This window comes from Entelurus aequoreus, linkage group LG05 (assembly GCF_033978785.1).
Source record: "Entelurus aequoreus isolate RoL-2023_Sb linkage group LG05, RoL_Eaeq_v1.1, whole genome shotgun sequence".
Lineage (NCBI taxonomy): Eukaryota > Metazoa > Chordata > Actinopteri > Syngnathiformes > Syngnathidae > Entelurus > Entelurus aequoreus.
This window is the reverse complement of record NC_084735.1, coordinates 15,539,921-15,563,213: the sequence shown is the minus strand read 5'-3', so window position 1 is coordinate 15,563,213 and position 23,293 is coordinate 15,539,921. Positions and strand designations below refer to the sequence as shown.

At 38.1% G+C, this 23,293-nt stretch overlaps 1 protein-coding gene across 1 annotated transcript in view; it reads right to left on the bottom strand.

The window, feature by feature from the left end:
* Positions 1-23,293, bottom strand: part of elmo1 (engulfment and cell motility 1 (ced-12 homolog, C. elegans)) — a 179,941-nt gene that overhangs the window by 71,727 nt on the left and 84,921 nt on the right. The window contains 4 exon segments of the mRNA XM_062047217.1: positions 3,054-3,132; positions 3,199-3,350; positions 11,603-11,702; positions 18,002-18,037. Coding sequence (XP_061903201.1) covers positions 3,054-3,132; positions 3,199-3,350; positions 11,603-11,702; positions 18,002-18,037 — 367 coding nt within the window.

Genomic DNA, 23,293 nt, shown 5'->3' with positions numbered 1-23,293 from the left:
ATAGTTATGTTATTAACTATAGTTAACTTACTATTATAGTCGTTGTATTATCTATTACAGTTATGTTACTAACTATAGTTAACTTACTATTATAGTCGTTATATTATCTATTATAGTTATGTTATTAACTATTATAGGTGTTATGTCAATAAGTATTAGTTTAATGTTAACTATTATAGTTGTTGTATTATCTAAGATAGTTATGTTATTAACTATTATAGGTGTTATGTTAAGTATTAGTTTATGTTAACTATTATAGTTGTTTTATTATCTATTATAGTTATGTTATTAACTATTATAGTTTTATGTTTACTAGGGACCGAATGTCCCTTTGGGACGGAGGACCCTATTGTATTTGTAAGGTTTTATTATTATTATACCGCCGCCTCTTTGAGCTGTAATTTGACCCCCTTAACATGCTTCAAAACTCACCATCAGGACTGGCGAAAATTGCGATCTAATCAAAAAACCTAGCCCCAAAACTCAAAATTGCGCTCTAGCGCCCCCTAGGAAGAAAACACAGACAAAACTGCCTGTAACTCCCAGTAGGAATGTCGTAGAGACATGAAACAAAAACCTCTATGTAGGTCTCACTTAGACCTAGATTTCATACACTGACATCCTTCAGCAAAAATCAACAGGAAGTTTGCAATTCCCCCTTCAAAACAAAAGTTTTGTAAAAACAGTCACCTTTGCCTCTTTGAGCTATAATTTGACCCCCTTAACATGCTTCAAAACTCACCAAACTGGACACACAAATCAGGACTGGCAAAAATTGCAATCTAATAAAAAAACCCAACCCCAAAACTCAAAATTGCGCTCTAGCGCCCCCTAGGAAGAAAACACAGACAAAACTGCTCCTAGGAAGAAAACACAGACAAAACTGCCTGTAACTTCCAGTAGGAATGTCGTAGAGACATGAAACAAAAACCTCTATGTAGGGCTCACTTAGACCTAGATTTCATTCACTGACAACCCCCAGCAAAAATCAACAGGAAGTTTGCAATTCCCCCTTCAAAACAAAAGTTTTGTAAAAAACGGTCACCTTTTTTCAAACATTATCTCCTCTGAGCGCGTTTGTCGTGTCGGCTTCAAATTAGCACAGGAGAGAGATTGAACCCTTCTGATTAAAAGTTGACGAAAGAGTTTTAATTACTGCTCCGGTTTGGATTTTATGAGCCCTCAAAGTCGGCCCCGTCCATCGCTGCTTGCAGCTTTAATTATAGTTATGCTTTTAACTATTATAGTTTTAAGTTAACTATTATAGTTGTTATATTATCTTTTATAGTTATGTTATTAACTCTTATAGTTTTATGTTAACTATTAGTTCTATGTTATTAACTATTATAGATTAAGTTTTTAACTTAGTTTTTTAGTGTTATAGTGTAAGTTTTTAACTATTATAGTTATGTTATTAACTAATATAGTTTTTAGGTTTTTTAATTATCATAGTTATTTTATTAACTATTATAGTTTTTAACTATTATAGTTATGTTAACAATTTGTATGTTAACATTACAGTTTTTATGGTATTAACTATTATAGTTTTTAGCTATTGTAGTTATGTTATTAACTAATATAGTTTTATGGTAACTATTTTATGTTAATAACAGTTTTAATGTTCTAAACTATTATAGTTTTATGGTAACTAACTTTATGTTAATAACAGTTTTTGATGTTAACTATTACAATTTTTACGTTTTTAACTATTGTAGTTGTGTTATTAACTATTATAGTCTTTAAGTTGTTTATTATAATAGTTATGTTATTAACTGCTATAGTTTTATGGTAACTATTTTTAGGTTAGTAACAGTTTTTATGGTATTAACTATTATAGTTTATAAGTTTTTAACTATTATAGTTTTATGGCAACTATTTTTATGATAATAACATTAGTTTTTATGTTAACTATTATAAGTTTTAAGTTTGTAAATATAATAGTTATGTTATTAACTATTATAGTTTTATAATAATTATTAATTTATATAAGTATAGTTTTTAACTACTATAGTTGCGTTATTAACTATTATAGTTTTATGGTAACTATTTTATGTTGATAACAGTTTTAATGTTCTAAACTATTATAGTTTTATGGTAACTAACTTTATGTTAATAACAGTTTTTGATGTTAACTATTACAGTTTTTACGTTTTTAACTATTGTAGTTGTGTTATTAACTATTATAGTCTTTAGGTTGTTTATTACAATAGTTATGTTATTAACTGCTATAGTTTTATGGTAACTATTTTTAGGTTACTAACAGTTTTTATGGTATTAACTATTATAGTTTATAAGTTTTTAACTACTATAGTTTTATGGCAACTATTTTTATGATGATAACATTAGTTTTTATGTTATTAACTATTATAGGTTTGAAATATAATAGTTATGTTATTAACTATTATAGTTGTATAATTATCAATCAATGTTTATTTATATTATTTATATTTATTAAATTATTTATATATATAATTATATTAATTATTTGAATGTATTATTTATCTTAATTATTTATATGTATTATTAGTTTATATAAGTATAGTTTTTTTAACTACTATAGTTGTGTTATTAACTATTATAGTTTTATGGTAACTATTCGTGTTTATGTTAAAACCTAGTACAGTTTTTAAGTTCTTAACTCTTATAGGTATTATGTTATTAACTATTATAGTTTCATGTGAACTATTAGTCTTTATGTTAATAACTATTATAGTTGTTGTGTTATTAACATCCAAACTGCAAAATGTAATAAGACAAAAGAATGGGAAAGTTTATGGAGATTATAAACATTATTTTGACATAATCCTTTTAATAGTTCAAATAAAAACTATACTGTTACTAATATAAAAGTATAATAGTGTTTATATTAACTGTAATGGGACAAGCGGTAGAAAATGGATGTATTCTGTTTTTGGTGAGTGAAGGCAGAGAAGGGAAAAAAAAGGGAGAAGAAAGAAGGGATGGAAAAAGGTGCATTATTGAAGCAGGCAGATGGGGGGGGGGGGTGTGTGGTCATGTGACCATCAGGTGAGGAAGGAAAGAAGGATGCTCACTTGTCTCCTCTCCTCGGGGGCTTTGAGGAAGAGGGCGTTGATGACGGCGACGGTGTAGGTCTGGATGTCCTGGTCCGTCCTGGTCACACCACCACCACTTTAGTGTCAGGGAACACACCCCACACCCACACCCACACCCACTCACCCCTGAAGATGTGGTATGAGCTGCCCTATGGTGATCTCCTGCGCCACCTTGTGGTACAGATCCTGGCTGTTCAGCACCATGGACTCCAGGATGGCCAGCGAGCGCTGCAGCACGGCCGTGTCCATGGCCGACTTGTTCACGTAGCTGGCGATCTGCAGGCGGGGGGGGGGGAGGACACTTCATTAGGCACACCTACATAACTACTAGTAGTACTTCACTGCTAGTAATACTTCACTGTTAGATGTATATTCAGTTGAATATGCTACAAAGACAACATATTTGATGTTCAAACTCATAAAAAAAAACGTTTTTGTTGCAAATAATCATTAACTTTAGAATTTGATGCCAGCAACACGTGACAAAGAAGTTGGGAAAGGTGGCAAAAAAAACTGATAAAGTTGAGAAATGCTCATCAAACACTTATTTGGAACATCCCACAGGTGAACAGGCAAATTGGGAACAGGTGGGTGCCATGATTGGGTATAAAAGTAGATTCCATGAAATGCTCAGTCATTCACAAACAAGGATGGGGCGAGGGGTCTCCACTTTGTCAACAAATGCGTGAGCAAATTGTTGAACAGTTTAATTGCAAGGAATTTCACCATCTACGCTCCGTAATATCATCAAAGGGTTCAGACAATCTGGAGAAATCACTGCACGTAAGCAGCTAAGCCCGTGACCTTCCATCCCTCAGGCTGTACTGCATCAACAAGCCACATCAGTGTGTAAAGGATATCACCACATGGGCTCAGGAACACTTCAGAAACCCACTGTCAGTAACTACAATTGGTCGCTACATCTGTAAGTGCAAGTTAAAACTCTCCTATGCAAGGCGAAAACCGTTTATCAACAACACCCAGAAACGCCGTCGGCTTCGCTGGGCCTGAGCTCATCTAAGATGGACTGATACAAAGTGGAAAAGTGTTCTGTGGTCTGACGAGTCCACATTTCAAATTGTTTTTGGAAACTGTGGACGTCGTGTCCTCCGGAACAAAGAGGAAAAGAAGCATCCGGATTGTTCTAGGCGCAAAGTGTAAAAGCCAGCATGTGTTATGGTATGGGGGTGTATTCGTGCCCAAGACATGGGTAACTTACACATCTGTGAAGGCGCCATTAATGCTGAAAGGTACATACAGGTTTTGGAGCAACGTTACCATGGACGCCCCTGCTTATTTCAGCAAGCCACATGTTACATCAACGTGGCTTCATAGTAAAAGAGTGCGGGCAGTCCAGACCTGTCTCCCATTGAAAATGTGTGGCGCATTATGAAGCCTAAAATAGCACAAGGGAGACCCCCGGACTGTTGAACAACTTAAGCTGTACATCAAGCAAGAATGGGAAAGAATTCCACCTGAGAAGCTTCAAAAATGTGTCTCCTCAGTTCCCAAACCTTTACTGAGTGTTGTTAAAAGGAAAGGCCATGTAACACAGTGGTGAACATGCCCTTTCCCAACTACTTTGGCACGTGTTGCAGCCATGAAATTCTAAGTTAATTATTATTTGCAACAAAAAAAAAAAAGTTTATCAGTTTAAACATCAAATATGTTGTCTTTGTAGTGCATTCAACTGAATATGGCTTGAAAATGATTTGCAAATCATTGCATTCCGTTTATATTTACATCTAACACAATTTCCCAACTCATATGGAAACGGGGTTTGTACTTCACTGCTCGTAGTACTTCACTAGTACACTAGTACACTGCTAGTAGTACTTCACTGCTAGTAGTACTTCACTAGTACACTGCTAGTAGTACTTCACTGCTAGTAGTACTTCACTAGTACACTGCTAGTAGTACTTCACTGCTAGTAGTACTTCACTAGTACACTAGTACACTGCTAGTAGTACTTCACTGCTCGTAGTACTTCACTAGTACACTAGTACACTGCTAGTAGTACTTCACTGCTCATAGTACTTCACTGCAAGTAGTACTTCACTGCTCATAGTCCTTCACCACTAGTAGTACTTCACTGCTAGTAGTACTTCACTGCTTGTAGTACTTCACTGCTTGTAGTACTTCACTAGTACACTGCTAGTAGTACTTCACTGCTTGTAGTACTTCACTACTCATAGTACTTCACTAGTACACTAGTACACTGCTCGTAGTACTTCACTGCTAGTAGTACTTCACTGCTCGTAGTACTTCACTAGTACACTGCTAGTAGTACTTCACTGCTTGTAGTACTTCACTGCTTGTAGTACTTCACTAGTACACTGCTAGTAGTACTTCACTGCTTGTAGTACTTCACTACTCATAGTACTTCACTAGTACACTAGTACACTGCTCGTAGTACTTCACTGCTAGTAGTACTTCACTGCTCGTAGTACTTCACTAGTACACTGCTAGTAGTACTTCACTGCTTGTAGTACTTCACTGCTTGTAGTACTTCACTACTCATAGTACTTCACTAGTACACTAGTACACTGCTCGTAGTACTTCACTGCTCGTAGTACTTCACTGCTAGTAGTACTTCACTGCTCATAGTACTTCACTGCTCGTAGTACTTCACTAGTACACAGCTAGTAGTACTTCACTAGTACACTTGTACACTGCTAGTTGTACTTCACTGCTCGTAGTACTTCACTGCTCGTAGTACTTCACTGCTAGTAGTACTTCACTAGTACACTAGTACACTGCTAGTAGTACTTCACTGCTAGTAGTACTTCACTAGTACACTGCTAGTAGTACTTCACTGCTAGTAGTACTTCACTGCTCATAGTACTTCACTGCTCGTAGTACTTCACTGCTCGTAGTACTTCACTGCTCGTAGTACTTCACTAGTTCACTGCTAGTAGTACTTCACTGCTCGTAGTACTTCACTGCTAGTAATACTTCACTGCTCGTAGTACTTCACTAGTTCACTGCTAGTAGTACTTCACTGCTCGTAGTACTTCACTAGTTCACTGCTAGTAGTACTTCACTGCTCGTAGTACTTCACTAGTACACTGCTAGTAGTACGTCACTGCTCATAGTACTTCACTGCTCGTAGTACTTCACTGCTCGTAGTACTTCACTAGTACACTGCTAGTAGTACATCACTGCTAGTAGTACGTCACTGCTTGTAGTACTTCACTGCTAGTAGTACTTCACTGCTCGTAGTACTTCACTAGTACACTGCTAGTAGTACATCACTGCTAGTAGTACGTCACTGCTTGTAGTACTTCACTGCTAGTAGTACTTCACTGCTCGTAGTACTTCACTAGTACACTGCTAGTAGTATGTCACTGCTCGCAGTACTTCACTGCTCATAGTACTTCACCGCTCGTAGTACTTCACTAGTACACTGCTAGTAGTACGTCACTGCTAGTAGTACTTCACTGCTCATAGTACTTCACTAGTACACTGCTAGTAGTACGTCACTGCTCGTAGTACTTCACTGCTCATAGTACTTCACTGCTCATAGTACTTCACTAGTACACTGCTAGTAGTACGTCACTGCTCGTAGTACTTCACTGCTCATAGTACTTCACCGCTCGTAGTACTTCACTAGTACACTGCTATTAGTACGTCACTGCTAGTAGTACGTCACTGCTCGTAGTACTTCACTGCTCGTAGTACTTCACTGCTCGTAGTACTTCACTGCTCGTAGTACTTCACTGCTCGTAGTACTGCCGTCTTTTTCTCGGTGTGTTGTTGTCCGAGCCATTCATGTGAAGACCCTATAAAGTTACACGGGGTGTTTTGTGGCGTGAGAAATTTCAAGCCAGTGCAACTTGGTCTTTAACAACAGCGCCATCATGTGGTGCACGCGTCCTAAAAAGGTACAGTCTTTAACAACAGCGCCATCATGTGGTGCACGTGTCCTAAAAAGGTACAGTCTTTAACAAGAGCGCCATCATGTGGTGCACGTGTCCTAAAAACGTGTAGTCTTTAACAACAGCGCCATCATGTGGTGCACGTGTCCTAAAAAGGTGCAGTCTTTAACAACAGCGCCATCATGTGGTGCACGTGTCCTAAAAAGGTGCAGTCTTTGACAACAGCACCATCATGTGGTGCACGTGTCCTAAAAAGGTAGTCTTGAACAACAGCACCATCTTGTGGTGCACGTGTCCTAAAAAGGTACAGTCTTTAACAACAGCGCCATCATGTGGTGCACGTGTCCTAAAAAGGTACAGTCTTTAACAACAGCGCCATCATGTGGTGCACGTGTCCTAAAAAGGTACAGTCTTTAACAACAGCGCCATCATGTGGTGCACGCGTCCTAAAAAGGTACAGTCTTTAACAACAGCGCCATCATGTGGTGCACGTGTCCTAAAAAGGTACAGTCTTTAACAACAGCGCCATCATGTGGTGCACGTGTCCTAAAAAGTGCCGTCTTTAACAACAGCGCCATCATGTGGTGCACGTGTCCTAAAAAGTGCCGTCTTTAACAACAGCGCCATCATGTGGTGCACGCGTCCTAAAAATGTACAGTCTTTAACAACAGCGCCATCATGTGGTGCACGTGTCCTAAAAAGGTGCAGTCTTTAACAACAGCGCCATCATGTGGTGCACGTGTCCTAAAAAGGTACAGTCTTTAACAACAGCGCCATCATGTGGTGCACGCGTCCTAAAAAGGTGTCGTCTTTAACAACAGCGCCATCATGTGGTGCATGCGTCCTAAAAAGGTGTAGTCTTTAACAACAGCGCCATCATGTGGTGCACGTGTCCTAAAAAGGTGTCGTCTTTAACAACAGCGCCATCATGTGGTGCACGCGTCCTAAAAAGGTGTCGTCTTTAACAACAGCGCCATCATGTGGTGCACGCGTCCTAAAAAGGTACAGTCTTTAACAACAGCGCCATCATGTGGTGCACGTGTCCTAAAAAGGTACAGTCTTTAACAACAGCGCCATCATGTGGTGCACGTGTCCTAAAAAGGTACATTCTTTAACAACAGCGCCATCATGTGGTGCACGCGTCCTAAAAAGGTACAGTCTTTAACAACAGCGCCATCATGTGGTGCACGTGTCCTAAAAAGGTACAGTCTTTAACAACAGCGCCATCATGTGGTGCACGTGTCCTAAAAAGTGCCGTCTTTAACAACAGCGCCATCATGTGGTGCACGTGTCCTAAAAAGTGCCGTCTTTAACAACAGCGCCATCATGTGGTGCACGCGTCCTAAAAATGTACAGTCTTTAACAACAGCGCCATCATGTGGTGCACGTGTCCTAAAAAGGTGCAGTCTTTAACAACAGCGCCATCATGTGGTGCACGTGTCCTAAAAAGGTACAGTCTTTAACAACAGCGCCATCATGTGGTGCACGCGTCCTAAAAAGGTGTCGTCTTTAACAACAGCGCCATCATGTGGTGCATGCGTCCTAAAAAGGTGTAGTCTTTAACAACAGCGCCATCATGTGGTGCACGCGTCCTAAAAAGGTGTCGTCTTTAACAACAGCGCCATCATGTGGTGCACACGTCCTAAAAAGGTACAGTCTTTAACAACAGCGCCATCATGTGGTGCACGTGTCCTAAAAAGGTACAGTCTTTAACAACAGCGCCATCATGTGGTGCACGCGTCCTAAAAAGGTGTAGTCTTTAACAACAGCGCCATCATGTGGTGCACGTGTCCTAAAAAGGTGTCGTCTTTAACAACAGCGCCATCATGTGGTGCACGCGTCCTAAAAAGGTGTCGTCTTTAACAACAGCGCCATCATGTGGTGCACGCGTCCTAAAAAGGTACAGTCTTTAACAACAGCGCCATCATGTGGTGCACGCGTCCTAAAAAGGTGTCGTCTTTAACAACAGCGCCATCATGTGGTGCACGCGTCCTAAAAAGGTACAGTCTTTAACAACAGCGCCATCATGTGGTGCACGTGTCCTAAAAAGGTGTAGTCTTTAACAACAGCGCCATCATGTGGTGCACGTGTCCTAAAAAGGTGTCGTCTTTAACAACAGCGCCATCATGTGGTGCACGCGTCCTAAAAAGGTGTCGTCTTTAACAACAGCGCCATCATGTGGTGCACGCGTCCTAAAAAGGTACAGTCTTTAACAACAGCGCCATCATGTGGTGCACGCGTCCTAAAAAGGTACAGTCTTTAACAACAGCGCCATCATGTGGTGCATGTGTCCTAAAAAGGTGCAGTCTTTAACAACAGCGCCATCATGTGGTGCACGTGTCCTAAAAAGGTACAGTCTTTAACAACAGCGCCATCATGTGGTGCATGTGTCCTAAAAAGGTGTCGTCTTTAACAACAGCGCCATCATGTGGTGCACGCGTCCTAAAAAGGTACAGTCTTTAACAACAGCGCCATCATGTGGTGCATGTGTCCTAAAAAGGTGCAGTCTTTAACAACAGCGCCATCATGTGGTGCACGTGTCCTAAAAAGGTACAGTCTTTAACAACAGCGCCATCATGTGGTGCACGCGTCCTAAAAGGTACAGTCTTTAACAACAGCACCATCATGTGGTGCACGCGTCCTAAAAAGGTGTAGTCTTTAACAACAGCGCCATCATGTGGTGCACGTGTCCTAAAAAGGTACGGTCTTTAACAACAGCGCCATCATGTGGTGCACGCGTCCTAAAAAGGTACGGTCTTTAACAACAGCGCCATCATGTGGTGCACTTGTCCTAAAAAGGTACAGTCTTTAACAACAGCGCCATCATGTGGTGCACGCGTCCTAAAAAGGTACAGTCTTTAACAACAGCGCCATCATGTGGTGCACGCGTCCTAAAAAGGTACAGTCTTTAACAACAGCGCCATCATGTGGTGCACGCGTCCTAAAAAGGTACAGTCTTTAACAACAGCGCCATCATGTGGTGCACGTGTCCTAGAAAGGTACAGTCTTTAACAACAGCGCCATCATGTGGTGCACGTGTCCTAAAAAGGTACAGTCTTTAACAACAGCGCCATCATGTGGTGCACGTGTCCTAAAAAGGTACAGTCTTTAACAACAGCGCCATCATGTGGTGCACGTGTCCTAAAAAGGTACAGTCTTTAACAACAGCGCCATCTTGTGGTGCACGTGTCCTAAAAAGGTACAGTCTTTAACAACAGCGCCATCATGTGGTGCACGTGTCCTAAAAAGGTACAGTCTTTAACAACAGCGCCATCATGTGGTGCACGTGTCCTAAAAAGGTACAGTCTTTAACAACAGCGCCATCTTGTGGTGCACGTGTCCTAAAAAGGTACAGTCCTTAACAACAGCGCCATCATGTGGTGCACGTGTGATAAAAAGGTGCAGTCTTTAACAACAGCGCCATCATGTGGTGCACGCGTCCTAAAAAGGTGTAGTCTTTAACAACAGCGCCATCATGTGGTGCACGTGTCCTAAAAAGGTACAGTCTTTAACAACAGCACCATCATGTGGTGCACGCGTCCTAAAAAGGTACAGTCTTTAACAACAGCGCCATCATGTGGTGCACGCGTCCTAAAAAGGTACAGTCTTTAACAACAGCACCATCATGTGGTGCACGTGTCCTAAAAAGGTACAGTCTTTAACAACAGCACCATCATGTGGTGCACGTGTCCTAAAAAGGTACAGTCTTTAACAACAGCGCCATCATGTGGTGCACGCGTCCTAAAAAGGTACAGTCTTTAACAACAGCACCATCATGTGGTGCACGTGTCCTAAAAAGGTACAGTCTTTAACAACAGCACCATCATGTGGTGCACGCGTCCTAAAAAGGTACAGTCTTTAACAACAGCGCCATCATGTGGTGCACGTGTCCTAAAAAGGTGTCGTCTTTAACAACAGCGCCATCATGTGGTGCACGTGTCCTAAAAAGGTGTCGTCTTTAACAACAGCGCCATCATGTGGTGCACGTGTCCTAAAAAGGTGTCGTCTTTAACAACAGCGCCATCATGTGGTGCACGTGTCCTAAAAAGGTACAGTCTTTAACAACAGCGCCATCATGTGGTGCACTTGTCCTAAAAAGGTACAGTCTTTAACAAGAGCGCCATCATGTGGTGCAGGTGTCCTAAAAAGGTACAGTCTTTAACAACAGCGCCATCATGTGGTGCACGTGCCCTAAAAAGGTGCAGTCTTTAACAACAGCGCCATCATGTGGTGCACGTGTCCTAAAAAGGTGTCGTCTTTAACAACAGCGCCATCATGTGGTGCACGCGTCCTAAAAAGGTGTAGTCTTTAACAACAGCGCCATCATGTGGTGCACGTGCCCTAAAAAGGTGCAGTCTTTAACAACAGCACCATCATGTGGTGCACGTGTCCTAAAAAGGTACAGTCTTTAACAACAGCGCCATCATGTGGTGCACGCGTCCTAAAAAGGTACAGTCTTTAACAACAGCGCCATCATGTGGTGCACGTGTCCTAAAAAGGTACAGTCTTTAACAACAGCGCCATCATGTGTCCTAAAGAATAATAGCACAGAAAAAGGTTGTACATCACAAATTGTGCGTTTAAAGAAGAAGTTAAATTCCATGCGGGTGTGCCTAATGTTATGGCCGACGTAACCGCCGCCGAGCTGACCTTCTTGATGAAGGTCACAGAGAAAGTGTCCCAGGAGACGATGCCGTGGTCCATCAGCTCCACGAAGGCCGTCAGCGTGAAGGAGAGCAGGTCGCCAAAACTGCAACACACATATAATTAAAGGAAGTATAAGCAGGATGCGGCTGAGCAGCCTGGACGATACGGGACACCGGGAAGGACGAAGATCCATGTGGCAACCAGGAAGTGAGAGGAAAGTCATGCAGAGGAAGAAGCCACAGTAGCAAACAGCACACTCTTCATTATTAGCATACTATTCACAACTGGATGAGGCAACTGCGTGTGAATGCTCCAATTCATGTAGTAGGAATGGAAGAATAGTTGGAATGTTGAGGAGTTGGAATTTCCAGGAAAACCGGAATTTGTTTTGGAACTTGGGAAAGTGTTAGTTGGAATGAGTGGAATGTGTTGATGGTTTGAATATGTTGGAAAATGTGCAAATTGTGGAAGTTTGAAAAATGGATAATTCATTTTGAATGGGGGAAAATGTCCCTAAAAACGGAAAATTATTGGAAATCCTGGATTTTGGAGTACGCAATTCCTGAACATGCTGAATATTTTGAATTGGATGAAAAAATGTGGGAGTTGAAAAATGTCCCATTCTTTTCAATGGAAATTTCGGGAAAAGAGGGAATTTTTTGGAAGATGCAAACATTTTTTGAATGTTCTGAATGAGTCGAAATGGCTGGTGTAGGAATTTTTCAAATCGGTCATTTTTAATTGAGAAATGGTATTATGGAATTCCTGGAATTTTAGGGAAAAACTGGAACATTTGCAGTTCAAAAAACAACAAGGTTTTTTTGTCCTGATTAAGAGGAATGTTTGGACGGTGGAACGGTTGAAGTGGGTTGAAAAATGTGAAAGGAGTAGTTGCCAGAAAAAAGGGTGAAAAATGGGTATGAAAAAACAGGAATTCCTAGATTTTTTTTTACTTGAAAAAATTATAATTTGAATGTCCAGAATGGTGGAATATGTTGAAGGTGGAATGGTTTGAATAAGTTGAAAAATGTACGAATTGTGGAAGTTTGAAAAATGTATAATTAATTTTGAATGGGGAAAATGTCCCTAAAAACTGAAAATTATTGGAAATCCTGGATTTATTTTTTTTTTTTTTTCAACAATTGTTGAAAGGGAGTACACAATTCCTGAACAGGCTGACTATTTTGAAGTTGGAACTGTTGTGGGAGTTGAAAAATGTCCCATTCTTTTCAATGAGAATTTTGTGGAAATTTGGAAATTTTGGGGAAAATGCAAAACAATGTGAATGTTCTGAATGAGTTGAAATGGTTGGTGTTGGGATTTTTCAAATCGGTCGAGAAATGTTGAAGTAGTAACATTTTTAATTGAGAAATGGTATTAAAGAATTCCTGGAATTTTGGAAAAAACGGGAATTTTTCCAGTTCAAAAAACAACTTGGTTTTTGTCCTGATTAAGAGGAATGATTGGACGGTGGAACGGTTGAAGTGGGTTGAAAAATGTGGAAGGAGTTGTCGCCAGAAAAAAGGGTCAAAAAAGGTTTGAAAAAGACGGGAATTCCTGGAATTTTTTTTTTACTTGAAAAAATGATAGTTTGAATGTCCAGAATGGTGGAATATGTTGAAGGTAGAATGGTTTGAATAAGTTGAAAAATGTACGAATTGTGGAAGTTTGAAAAATGTATAATTAATTTTGAATGGGGAAAATGTCCCTAAAAACTGAAAATTATTAGAAATCCTGTATTTTTTTTATTTTTTTTTACAATTGTTGAAAGGGAGTACACAATTCCTGAGTTGAAAAATGTCCCATTCTTTTCAATGGAAATTTCGGGAAAAGAGGGAATTTTTTGGAAGATGCCAAAAAAATTTTTAATTTTCTGAATGAGTCGAAATGATTGGGGTAGGAATTTTTCAAATAGGTCGAGAAATGTTGAAGTAGTAACATTTTTAATTGTGAAATGGTGTTACAGAATTCCGGGAATTTGGGGAAAAACAGGGATTTTTCCAGTTAAAAAAACAACTTGTTTTTTTGTCCTGATTAAGAGGAATGATTTTTCGGTAGAACGATTAAAGTGGGTTGAAAAATGTGGAAGGAGTAGTCGCCAGAAAAAAAGCTGAAAAAAGGGTATGAAAAAAACGGGAATTCTGGGAATTCCTGGATTTTTTGGAACTTGAAAAAATGATAGTTTGAATTTCCAGGATGAGTGCAATATGTTGAAGGTGGAATGATTTGAAAAGGTTGAAAAATGTGGGAATTGTGGAAGTTTGAAAAATGTATAATTAATTTTGAATGGGGAAAATGTCCCTAAAAACTGAAAATTATTGGAAATCCTGGATTTTTTTAAACATTTTTTTACAATTGTTGAAAGGGAGTACACAATTCCTGAACAGGTTGAATATTTTGAAGTTGGAACTGTTTGAATCAGATGAAAAAAATGTGGGAGTTGAAAAATGTCCCATTCTTTTCAATGAGAATTTCGTGGAAATTTGGACATATTTGGGAAAATGCAAAATAATGTGAATGTTGTGAATGAGTTAAAATGGTTGGTGTTGGAATTTTTCAAATCGGCCGAGAAATGTTGAAGTACCGGTAGTAACATTTTTAATTGAGAAATGGTATTAAAGGATTCCTGGAATTTTGGAAAAACCGGGAATTTTTCAAGTTAAAAAAAAAAAAGGTTTTTTTGTCCTGATTAAGAGAAATGATTTGTCGGTAGAACGATTAAAGCGGGTTGAAAAATGTAAAAGGAGTAGTCGCCAGAAAAAAGGGTGAAAAAAGGGTATGAAAAAAACGGGAATTCTGGGAATTCCTGGATTTTTTGGAACTTGAAAAAATGATAGTTTGAATTTTCAGCATGAGGGGAATATGTTGAAGGTGGAATGGTTTGAAAAGGTTAAAAAATGTGGGAATTGTGGAAGTTTGAAAAATGTATAATTAATTTTGAATGGGGAAAATGTCCCTAAAAACTGAAAATTATTGGAAATCCTGGATTTTTTGTTTCTTTTTTTTTACAATTGTTGAAAGGGAGTACACAATTCCTGAACAGGCGGAATATTTTGAAGTTGGAACTGTTTGAATCGGATGAAAAAATGTGGGAGTTGAAAAATGTCCCATTTTTTCAATGAGAATTTCGTGGAAATTTGGAAATTTTGGGGAAAATGCAAAACAATGTGAATGTTCTGAATGAGTTGTAATGGTTGGTGTTGGAATTTTTCAAATCGGTCGAGAAATGTTGAAGTAGTAACATTTTTAATTGAGAAATGGGATTAAAGAATTCCTGGAATTTTTGAAAAACCGGGAATTTTTCAAGTTAAAAAAAAAACTTGTTTTTTTGTCCTGATTAAGAGAAATGATTTGTCGGTGGAACGGTTGAAGTGGGTTGAAAAATGTGGAAGGAGTAGTCGCCAGAAAAGAGGGTATGAAAAAAACGGGAATTCCTGGAAAAAAAATTTTACTTGAAAAAATGATAGTTTGAATTTCCAGGATGAGTGGAATATATTGAAGGTGGAATGGTTTGAATATGTTGAAAAATGTGCGAATGGTGGAAGTTTGAAAAATGGATAATTAATTTTGAATGGGGAAAATGTCCCTAAAAACGGAAAATTCTTGGAAATTCTGGATATTTTTTATTTATTTATTTTTTTTACAATTGTTGAAAGGGAGCACACAATTCCTGAACAGGCTGAATATTTTGAAGTTGGAACTGTTTGATTCTGAGAAAAAATTTGGGAATTGAAAAATGTCCCATTCTTTTCTATGAGAATTTCATAGAAATTTGGACATTTCGGGAAAAGAGGGAATTTTTGGGAAAATGCTGAAATTTTTTTTAATGTTTTGAATGAGTTGAAATGGTTGGTGTTGGGATTTTTCAAATCGGTCGAGAAATGTTGAAGTAGTAACATTTTTAATTGAGAAATGGTATTAAGGAATTCCTGGAATTTGGGGAAAACCGGGAATTTTTCCAGTTAAAAAAACAACTTGTTTTTTTGTCCTGATTAAGAGGAATGATTTATCGGTGGAACGGTTGAAGTGGGTTGAAAAATGTGGAAGGAGTAGTCGCCAGAAAAAAAGAGTTTGAAAAAAACGGGAATTCTGGGAATTCCTGGAATTATTTTTTTTACTTGAAAAAAATGATAGTTTGAATGTCCAGAATGGTGGAATATGTTGAAGGTAGAATGGTTTGAATAGGTTGAAAAATGTGGAAATGGTGCAAGTTTGAAAAATGGCCAATTCATTTTGAATGGGGAAAAATGTCTTGGAAAACCTGGAATTCTGGGAAATGTTGGAATTTTTGGAATTTGTCAAGGGAAAATCCCGCGATTCCCAAATAGGCTGAACAGTTTGAAGTTGGAACAGTTTGAATCGGATGAAAAATGTGGAAGGTAGAGCGCGCCAAAATCTGGAGAAGAAGAAGAAGAAGAAGCTCGGCTTTGGAGCTTTCACACAATGATGTCAATCTGACACTCAAATACAAAGGCCATTTCAATAAATAATAAATAAATAATGTACATTAAGTGGTTATCAAAAATATTATTCTAAAATATTTGGACATACTAGAAAAACACTTTTTTTTTCAATGTCAAATAATAACCAGTCCCAGTTGATGAATGGTTCATCATTTTCATGAAGCATCACCTTGACAACAGTGACCTCTGGTGGTCAACTGGCGACACGCATGTGGCGTCTGAACCTATTGTATTCTAATATGGAGCAGCACCTTTTATCACCTGTACATCGTCATTTTATCATCATCATCATCGCACAACACATTTACAATTAGGTCAATCTGATACACACACGGTAAATAAAACCCAAATATGAGCTAATTTTTGCATTCAACAAACTAAATAATGTGCAAAAAGTCATCATAAATGTGAAAACATATTTTTTTAAAGTATGTATTTCTTTAAATAATCAACTTTATTCATTTTCAGTGTCAAATAACCATGAATGATTCATTATTTTTTTTTAATATTTCCTGCTTTTCAGAAGCATGCTAGATAACCTTGACAACAGTGACCTCTGGTGGTCAACTGGCGACGTGCGTGTGGCGTCTGAACCTATTGTATTCTAATATGGAGCAGCACATTTTATCGCCAGTACATCGTCATTTTATCATCATCATCGCACAATACATATACAATTAGGTCAATCTGATACACACACAGTAAATAAAACCCAAACATGAGCTCATTTTTGCATTTAACTGACTAAATGTGCGGAAATACAATTGATGTCTTATTTTTAATAAATTAGCTAAAATTTATTAAAAAAAAAGAAACATTTTCACATTGTCATGGGGTATTGTGTGTAGAATATTGAGGACAAAAAATGAATGAATACTATAATACGGTCTGATTTCACATTGTGGGACAAATACACAGAAACAGGTACAAATAGGTAAGAAAATACTTTCGATAGTTTGGCGCCATCTTAAGAGGATGCCACCTTTTCCTATGTCATCATGCTAACGTTAGCGCGCTACCTGTACATCGTGTTAATCGCACAATACATTTACAATTAGGTCAATCTGATACACACACACAGTAAATAAAACCCAAATATGAGCTCATTTTTGCATTTAACAAACTAAATAATGTGCAAAAAGTCATCATAAATGTGAAAACAATTTTTTTTTTAAGTATGTATTTCTTTAAATAATTGACTTTGTTCATTTTCAGTGTTAAATAACCACTCAGTAGATGAATAATTCATTATTTTTAAAATATTTCCTGCTTTTCAGAAGCATGCTAGATAACCTTGACAACAGTGACCTCTGGTGGTCAACTGGCGACGTGCATGTGGCGTCTGAACCTATTGTATTCTAATATGGAGCAGCACATTTTATCGCCAGTACATCGTCATTTTATTATCATCATCGCACAACACATTTACAATTAGGTCAATCTGATACACACACAGTAAATAAAACCCAAATATGAGCAAATTTTTGCATTTAACTGACTAAATGTGCGGAAATACACTTGATGTCTTATTTCTAATAAATTAGCTAAAATTTCTAAAAAAAAGAAACATTTTCACATTGTCATGGGGTATTGTGTGTAGAATTTTGAGGACAAAAAATAAATGAATACTATAATACGGTCTGATTTCACATTGTGGGACAAATACACAGAAACAGGTACAAATAGGTATGAAAATACTTTCGATAGTTCGGCGAAAAGTGTTACAAACTTGAGTCTGACAGGGAAAAAAGCAGAATATGAGCATTTTGAAAAAGAAAACGCTTGCAAAGGTTAGAAGAATGGAGGGAAATGATGCATGTGATTTATTTCCCAGAAGGCACTGCAGTCTTTAACCATGCAGACTGCAGCAGCGCAGAAACATCCACCCAGCAGGGGGGGAAGAGGAGGAGGAGGAGGAGAGGAAGGTGAGGGGTCTTACCAGGGTTTCATTATCTTCTGGAGTTTCTGATAGCGCCTGCAAAGATTTGAAAAACTTTGGCGTCAGCGTGGAAGACAACAAGTGACATAGCTCGTCAAAAATAATACGGTAAAAGTTGGATTTACAGTACTTGCAAATGTGTAGCTATACTGTCCCGATCCCATATTGACATCGGTCCAATATCAGCACTTTTTTTTTTTACAGAAATTTCTGTCTTTTAAAAAAAAATAAAAAAATAAAAATTTGCAACCAAAAAATAAAAAACATTTCCAAATAAGAAAAAAAACAAAAAAAAATCTCAAATAAAAGAAATATTTACATAAAAAATTATTTTGGTGGCAAATAATAAAAAAAAATTACAAATCAATTTTTGGTGGAAAAACATTTTCCATCTTAGACATTAGACTTAGACAAACTTTAATGATCCACGAGGGAAATTGTTCCACACAGTAGCTCAGTTACAAAGGATGGAAAAGATGGAAAGGGTATAAAATAGACTTAAAAGCAATATAAAATATATACGTAATATTTACATAATATGTTCTGCCCTCACTATACGTGTTGCGGTTATACAGCTTGGCAGACAGCTAACAAACAATCCAAGACGTCTAATAAAGTTTCTTTGTCTTTTCCTATCTTTACTTTTGTCTTGCACTGGACTTTTATTTTGTAAAACTGAAATACACACAATGACAAATGTATAAACTATGTGATTCAAATAACATACTGAAATGTAATACACAATATGTAAATATTAGCTTCACACAAATATACAGTACTATCATCAAACAAATACTTCTGAGTGTTGAAACTATTTCGGTGGTGGAAATACACGACTGGCAGCCATTTTAAGTCCTCAAAACATCCATTGAAACAGTACACAAAAATCGTTTTTCAATAAACATCTTACTATCGAATTGAAACACTTTCCACCTTAATATTGAGTTACATAAACAAGTTAAACAGTTTACTTACAGACTTATCTTTTCCAAGGCTTGTAAGAGCTAACACAACTTGTCTACTTCTCAATTGTCTCATGAACTGAACTGACATCGTCAACCCGGAAGTGCCCAAACTAATGACGCGTAGTATTTTCATATCGCCACAAGGTGTCAGTAAGAGTCTACAATCAAATGGGCATAACAATACATGTAGAGTATAGGATATGTACTGATATATTATATTATATGTTTATATCATATATACAATATATAACATAACAATGTTGTGGGCGGGGCTTCCTCTGAATAATATGTAAAACAGACTTTTTTATTGGTCAGTGTTAGGGATGCAACGATAAAAAGGTGTAACGCTAACCGCGGTAAAACGTTCCCACGATTAGCGTTAGCGTTTTAAACGACAATTATCGTAAAAAAACGTGATTGGTAACACCGATGAACTGAGCGGTGACAACGCTCGTTTCCTGGAGAAACATGCGAACAGGAAAACAAGAGACATTAACGTCTTTCTCCATTAAAAAAAAAACCGACCTATCCCAATCCAAACTTGTACAAACGAATGAGCAACTATGTATGAGCAATAAATAAAATAAAACCAAGCAATCAATAATTAAAGTATGAGCAACTAAAATATGAAATTGTGCACTTTAAACCTACAAACTGCGCACTCTTAGAGAGATCTATCGATCAATAAAGTGAATTAACGTGACGTCACATAAACCGTACGTTACACACCCAAAACACCTTTTTTTCTTTAACAATAAAAAAACTTTTATAAATTAAAACGGACGAAAGTATATTTCAACACTCAAAAACAACCAAAGCAGCCAAAATAATATTATATAACATATTTATTCTGCCAAGTAAGTGTGTTGTGTGGCTATTTAATGTATTTCTTTTTTAATAAGAATGTATCAGTACTTTTTAACGATACCATGATAATAATGATACCATTAAATGTTCATATCCCCGCCTGCAACAAGTGAGTCATGACCCCAAAAAAAGGATTTAAAAAAATACATTTGTAGTCCAAAAAAAATAATATATTTTTTTATTTTTAAACATTTTTGGTCACAATTTTTGGTTGCATTAAAAACCCCACAAATTTCTCTCCACAAAACGTCTGATATAGGAACTCTGATACAAGCAGTCTGTTCTTTTGCTAGCATAGCAGACAGTTACAATGTTGTCTCGATTTGGGAGCCTATTAAAAATATTTACTTCAAATGCTAATTTACATTGAATATGCCACACACATGCTACTGGTTAGCATTAGCGATTTTACATGGCGATTTCATCACATCCAAAATTGTTAACTGAGATGCACGTTCCAATCAAACAGCGGGTATGTAATAAGTACAACACCTACAGTACAAACACGTTGTAGGACTCGTGGCACATTCAACTTAATGGCAAAGACTACTTCCTGACTACAGCAACATACCTGGGACAACCGGAAATAGATGCATACTCGCAAGCGATACTCATAGGTGTAAGAAATCAAGATTCAATCCGTGGCACACTATCCAGCATGCAGTCATCACAAAAAAGTTATCACTTGATCAAACCTTTTCGAAGATAAATACGTCAAAAGTTTGCAATATTTAAGCTAATCGGCTAATTGTCTAGGCCGCACTATCAGTATCGTATCGGGACACCCCTAATAGTTACGCTTGAAAGAAATACATGACAATGAATGGGATAGCGCCGTGCTAAATTACATTGAATATGCCATATACATGCTACTGATTAGCATTAGCAATTGTACATGGCGTTACAACAACACCTCCAAATTGGTTAACATTACAATCAAACAGCTGGCGTGTAATAAGTACAACACTTACAGTATAAACACATTGAAGGACTCATGGCACATTCAACTTAATGGCAAAGACTACTTCCAGACTACAGCAACATACCTAAAACAACCAGAAATAAATGCATTTTCGCAAACAATACTCACAGGTGTAAGAAATTGCATTATTCAAGGTAATATCGTATCGGCCAAGAGTCAAATAGACAAATTTATAAACAATTAAAAATAATAATACGAGTAAATAATTAGATAACTTGACATTTTTCGTATTTTATTTTTAAAAAATCATCAAAAATGCCTATTTATTTATGTGACTGATATATTTCCAACCAATAATTGGATTATAGTTTTGATATATATGCATCACCTACATGCCTAAAGATACATCAAGAAAAACACATGTTTTCAAAACCTACTGTTAGCCTGGTAACTTCCTATTAGACTGGCTAATCTGTTGGCCTGATAACCTACTGTTAGACTGGCTAACCTACTGTTAGCCTGGTAACTTCCTATTAGACTGGCTAATCTGTTGGCCTGATAACCTACTGTTAGACTGGCTAACCTACTGTTAGCCTGGTAACTTCCTATTAGACTGGCTAATCTGTTAGCCTGGTAACCTACTGTTAACCTGGTAACTTCCTATTAGAGTGGCTAATCTGTTAGCCTGGTAACCTACTGTTAGCCTGGTAACTTCCTATTAGACTGGCTAATCTGTTGGCCTGATAACCTACTGTTAGACTGGCTAACCTACTGTTAGCCTGGTAACTTCATATTAGACTGGCTAATCTGTTAGCCTGGTAACCTACTGTTAGACTGGTAACTTCCTATTAGAGTTGCTAATCTACTGTTAGCCGGGTAACTTCCTGGTCGACTGGCTAATATGTTAGCCGGGTAACTTCCTGGTAGACTGGCTAAACTGTTAGCCTGGTAACTTCCTATGAGACTGGCTAATCTGTTAGCCTGGTAACTTCCTATTAGACTGGCTAATCTGTTAGCCTGGTAACCTACTGTTAACCTGGTAACTTTCTATTAGAATGGCTAATCTACAGTTAGCCGGGTAACTTCCTGGTCGACTGGCTACTTTGTTAGCCGGGTAATTTCCTGGTAGACTGGCTAATCTGTTAGCCTGGTAACTTCCTATTAAACTGGCTAATCTGTTGGCCTGGTAACCTACTGTTAACCTGGTAACTTCCTATTAGACTGGCTAATCTGTTGGCCTGATAACCTACTGTTAGACTGGCTAACCTACTATTAGCCTGGCTAATCTGTTGGCCTGGTAACCTACTGTTAACCTGGTAACTTCCTATTAGACTGGCTAATCTGTTGGCCTAATAACCTACTGTTAGACTGGCTAACCTACCATTAGCCTGGTAACTTTCTATTAGGCTGGCTAATCTGTTGGCCTGATAACCTACTGTTAGACTGGCTAACCTACCATTAGCCTGGTAACTTCCTATTAGACTGGCTAATCTGTTGGCCTGACAACCTACTGTTAGACTGGCTAACCTACTGTTAAAATTAAAGTACCAATGATTGTCACACACACACTAGATGTGGTGAAAATTGTCCTCTGCATTTGTCCCATCCCCTTGGGGAGCAGTGGCAGCAGCGGCGCCGCGCCCGGGAATCATTTTGGTGATTTAACCCCCAACTCCAACCCTTTGTTGCTGAGTGCCAATCAGGGAGGTTATGGGTCCCATTTTTATAGTAGCCTGGTAACTTCCTATTAGACTGGCTAATCTGTTAGCCTGGTAACCTACTGTTAACCTGGTAACTTCCTATTAGAGTGGCTAATCTACTGTTAGCCGGGTAACTTCTTGGTCGACTGGCTAATATGTTAGCCGGGTAACTTCCTGGTAGACTGGCTAATCTGTTAGCCTGGTAACTTCCTATTAGACTGGGTAACCTACTGTTAGCGTGGTGATTTACTGGTGGACTGGCTAATCTTTTAGTCTGGTAACTTCCTGTTAGACTGGCTAACCTACTGCTAGCCTGGCTAACTTCTTGGTAAATTGGTTAACTTAATGGTTGCTTGGGTAACTTCCTAGTAGCTTTGCTAACTTCCTGTTAGCCTGGTAACCATCTGTTAGCATGGCTAACTTTTTGGTAACCTGGTGACCTGGTTATAGCCTGGCCAACAACAAAAACATATTTTCTGCTTGAGAATGCAATACACTCGAGACACTTTCTCCTTCAATAGCGCGACAAAGGGTGCGTGGCTGCGTAAACACAACAAACAAAATGGCGGAGGGAATAGTTTGGACTGTTATTGACTGGCCTGCACATGAGTGACATGGCAGATATGAGTGACATGGCAGACATGAGTGACATGGCAGATATGAGTGACATAGCAGATATGAGTGACATAGCAGATATGAGTGACATAGCAGACATGAGTGACATAGCAGACATGAGTGACATGGCAGATATGAGTGACATGGCAGACATGAGTGACATGGCAGATATGAGTGACATGGCAGACATGAGTGACATGGCAGATATGAGTGACATAGCAGA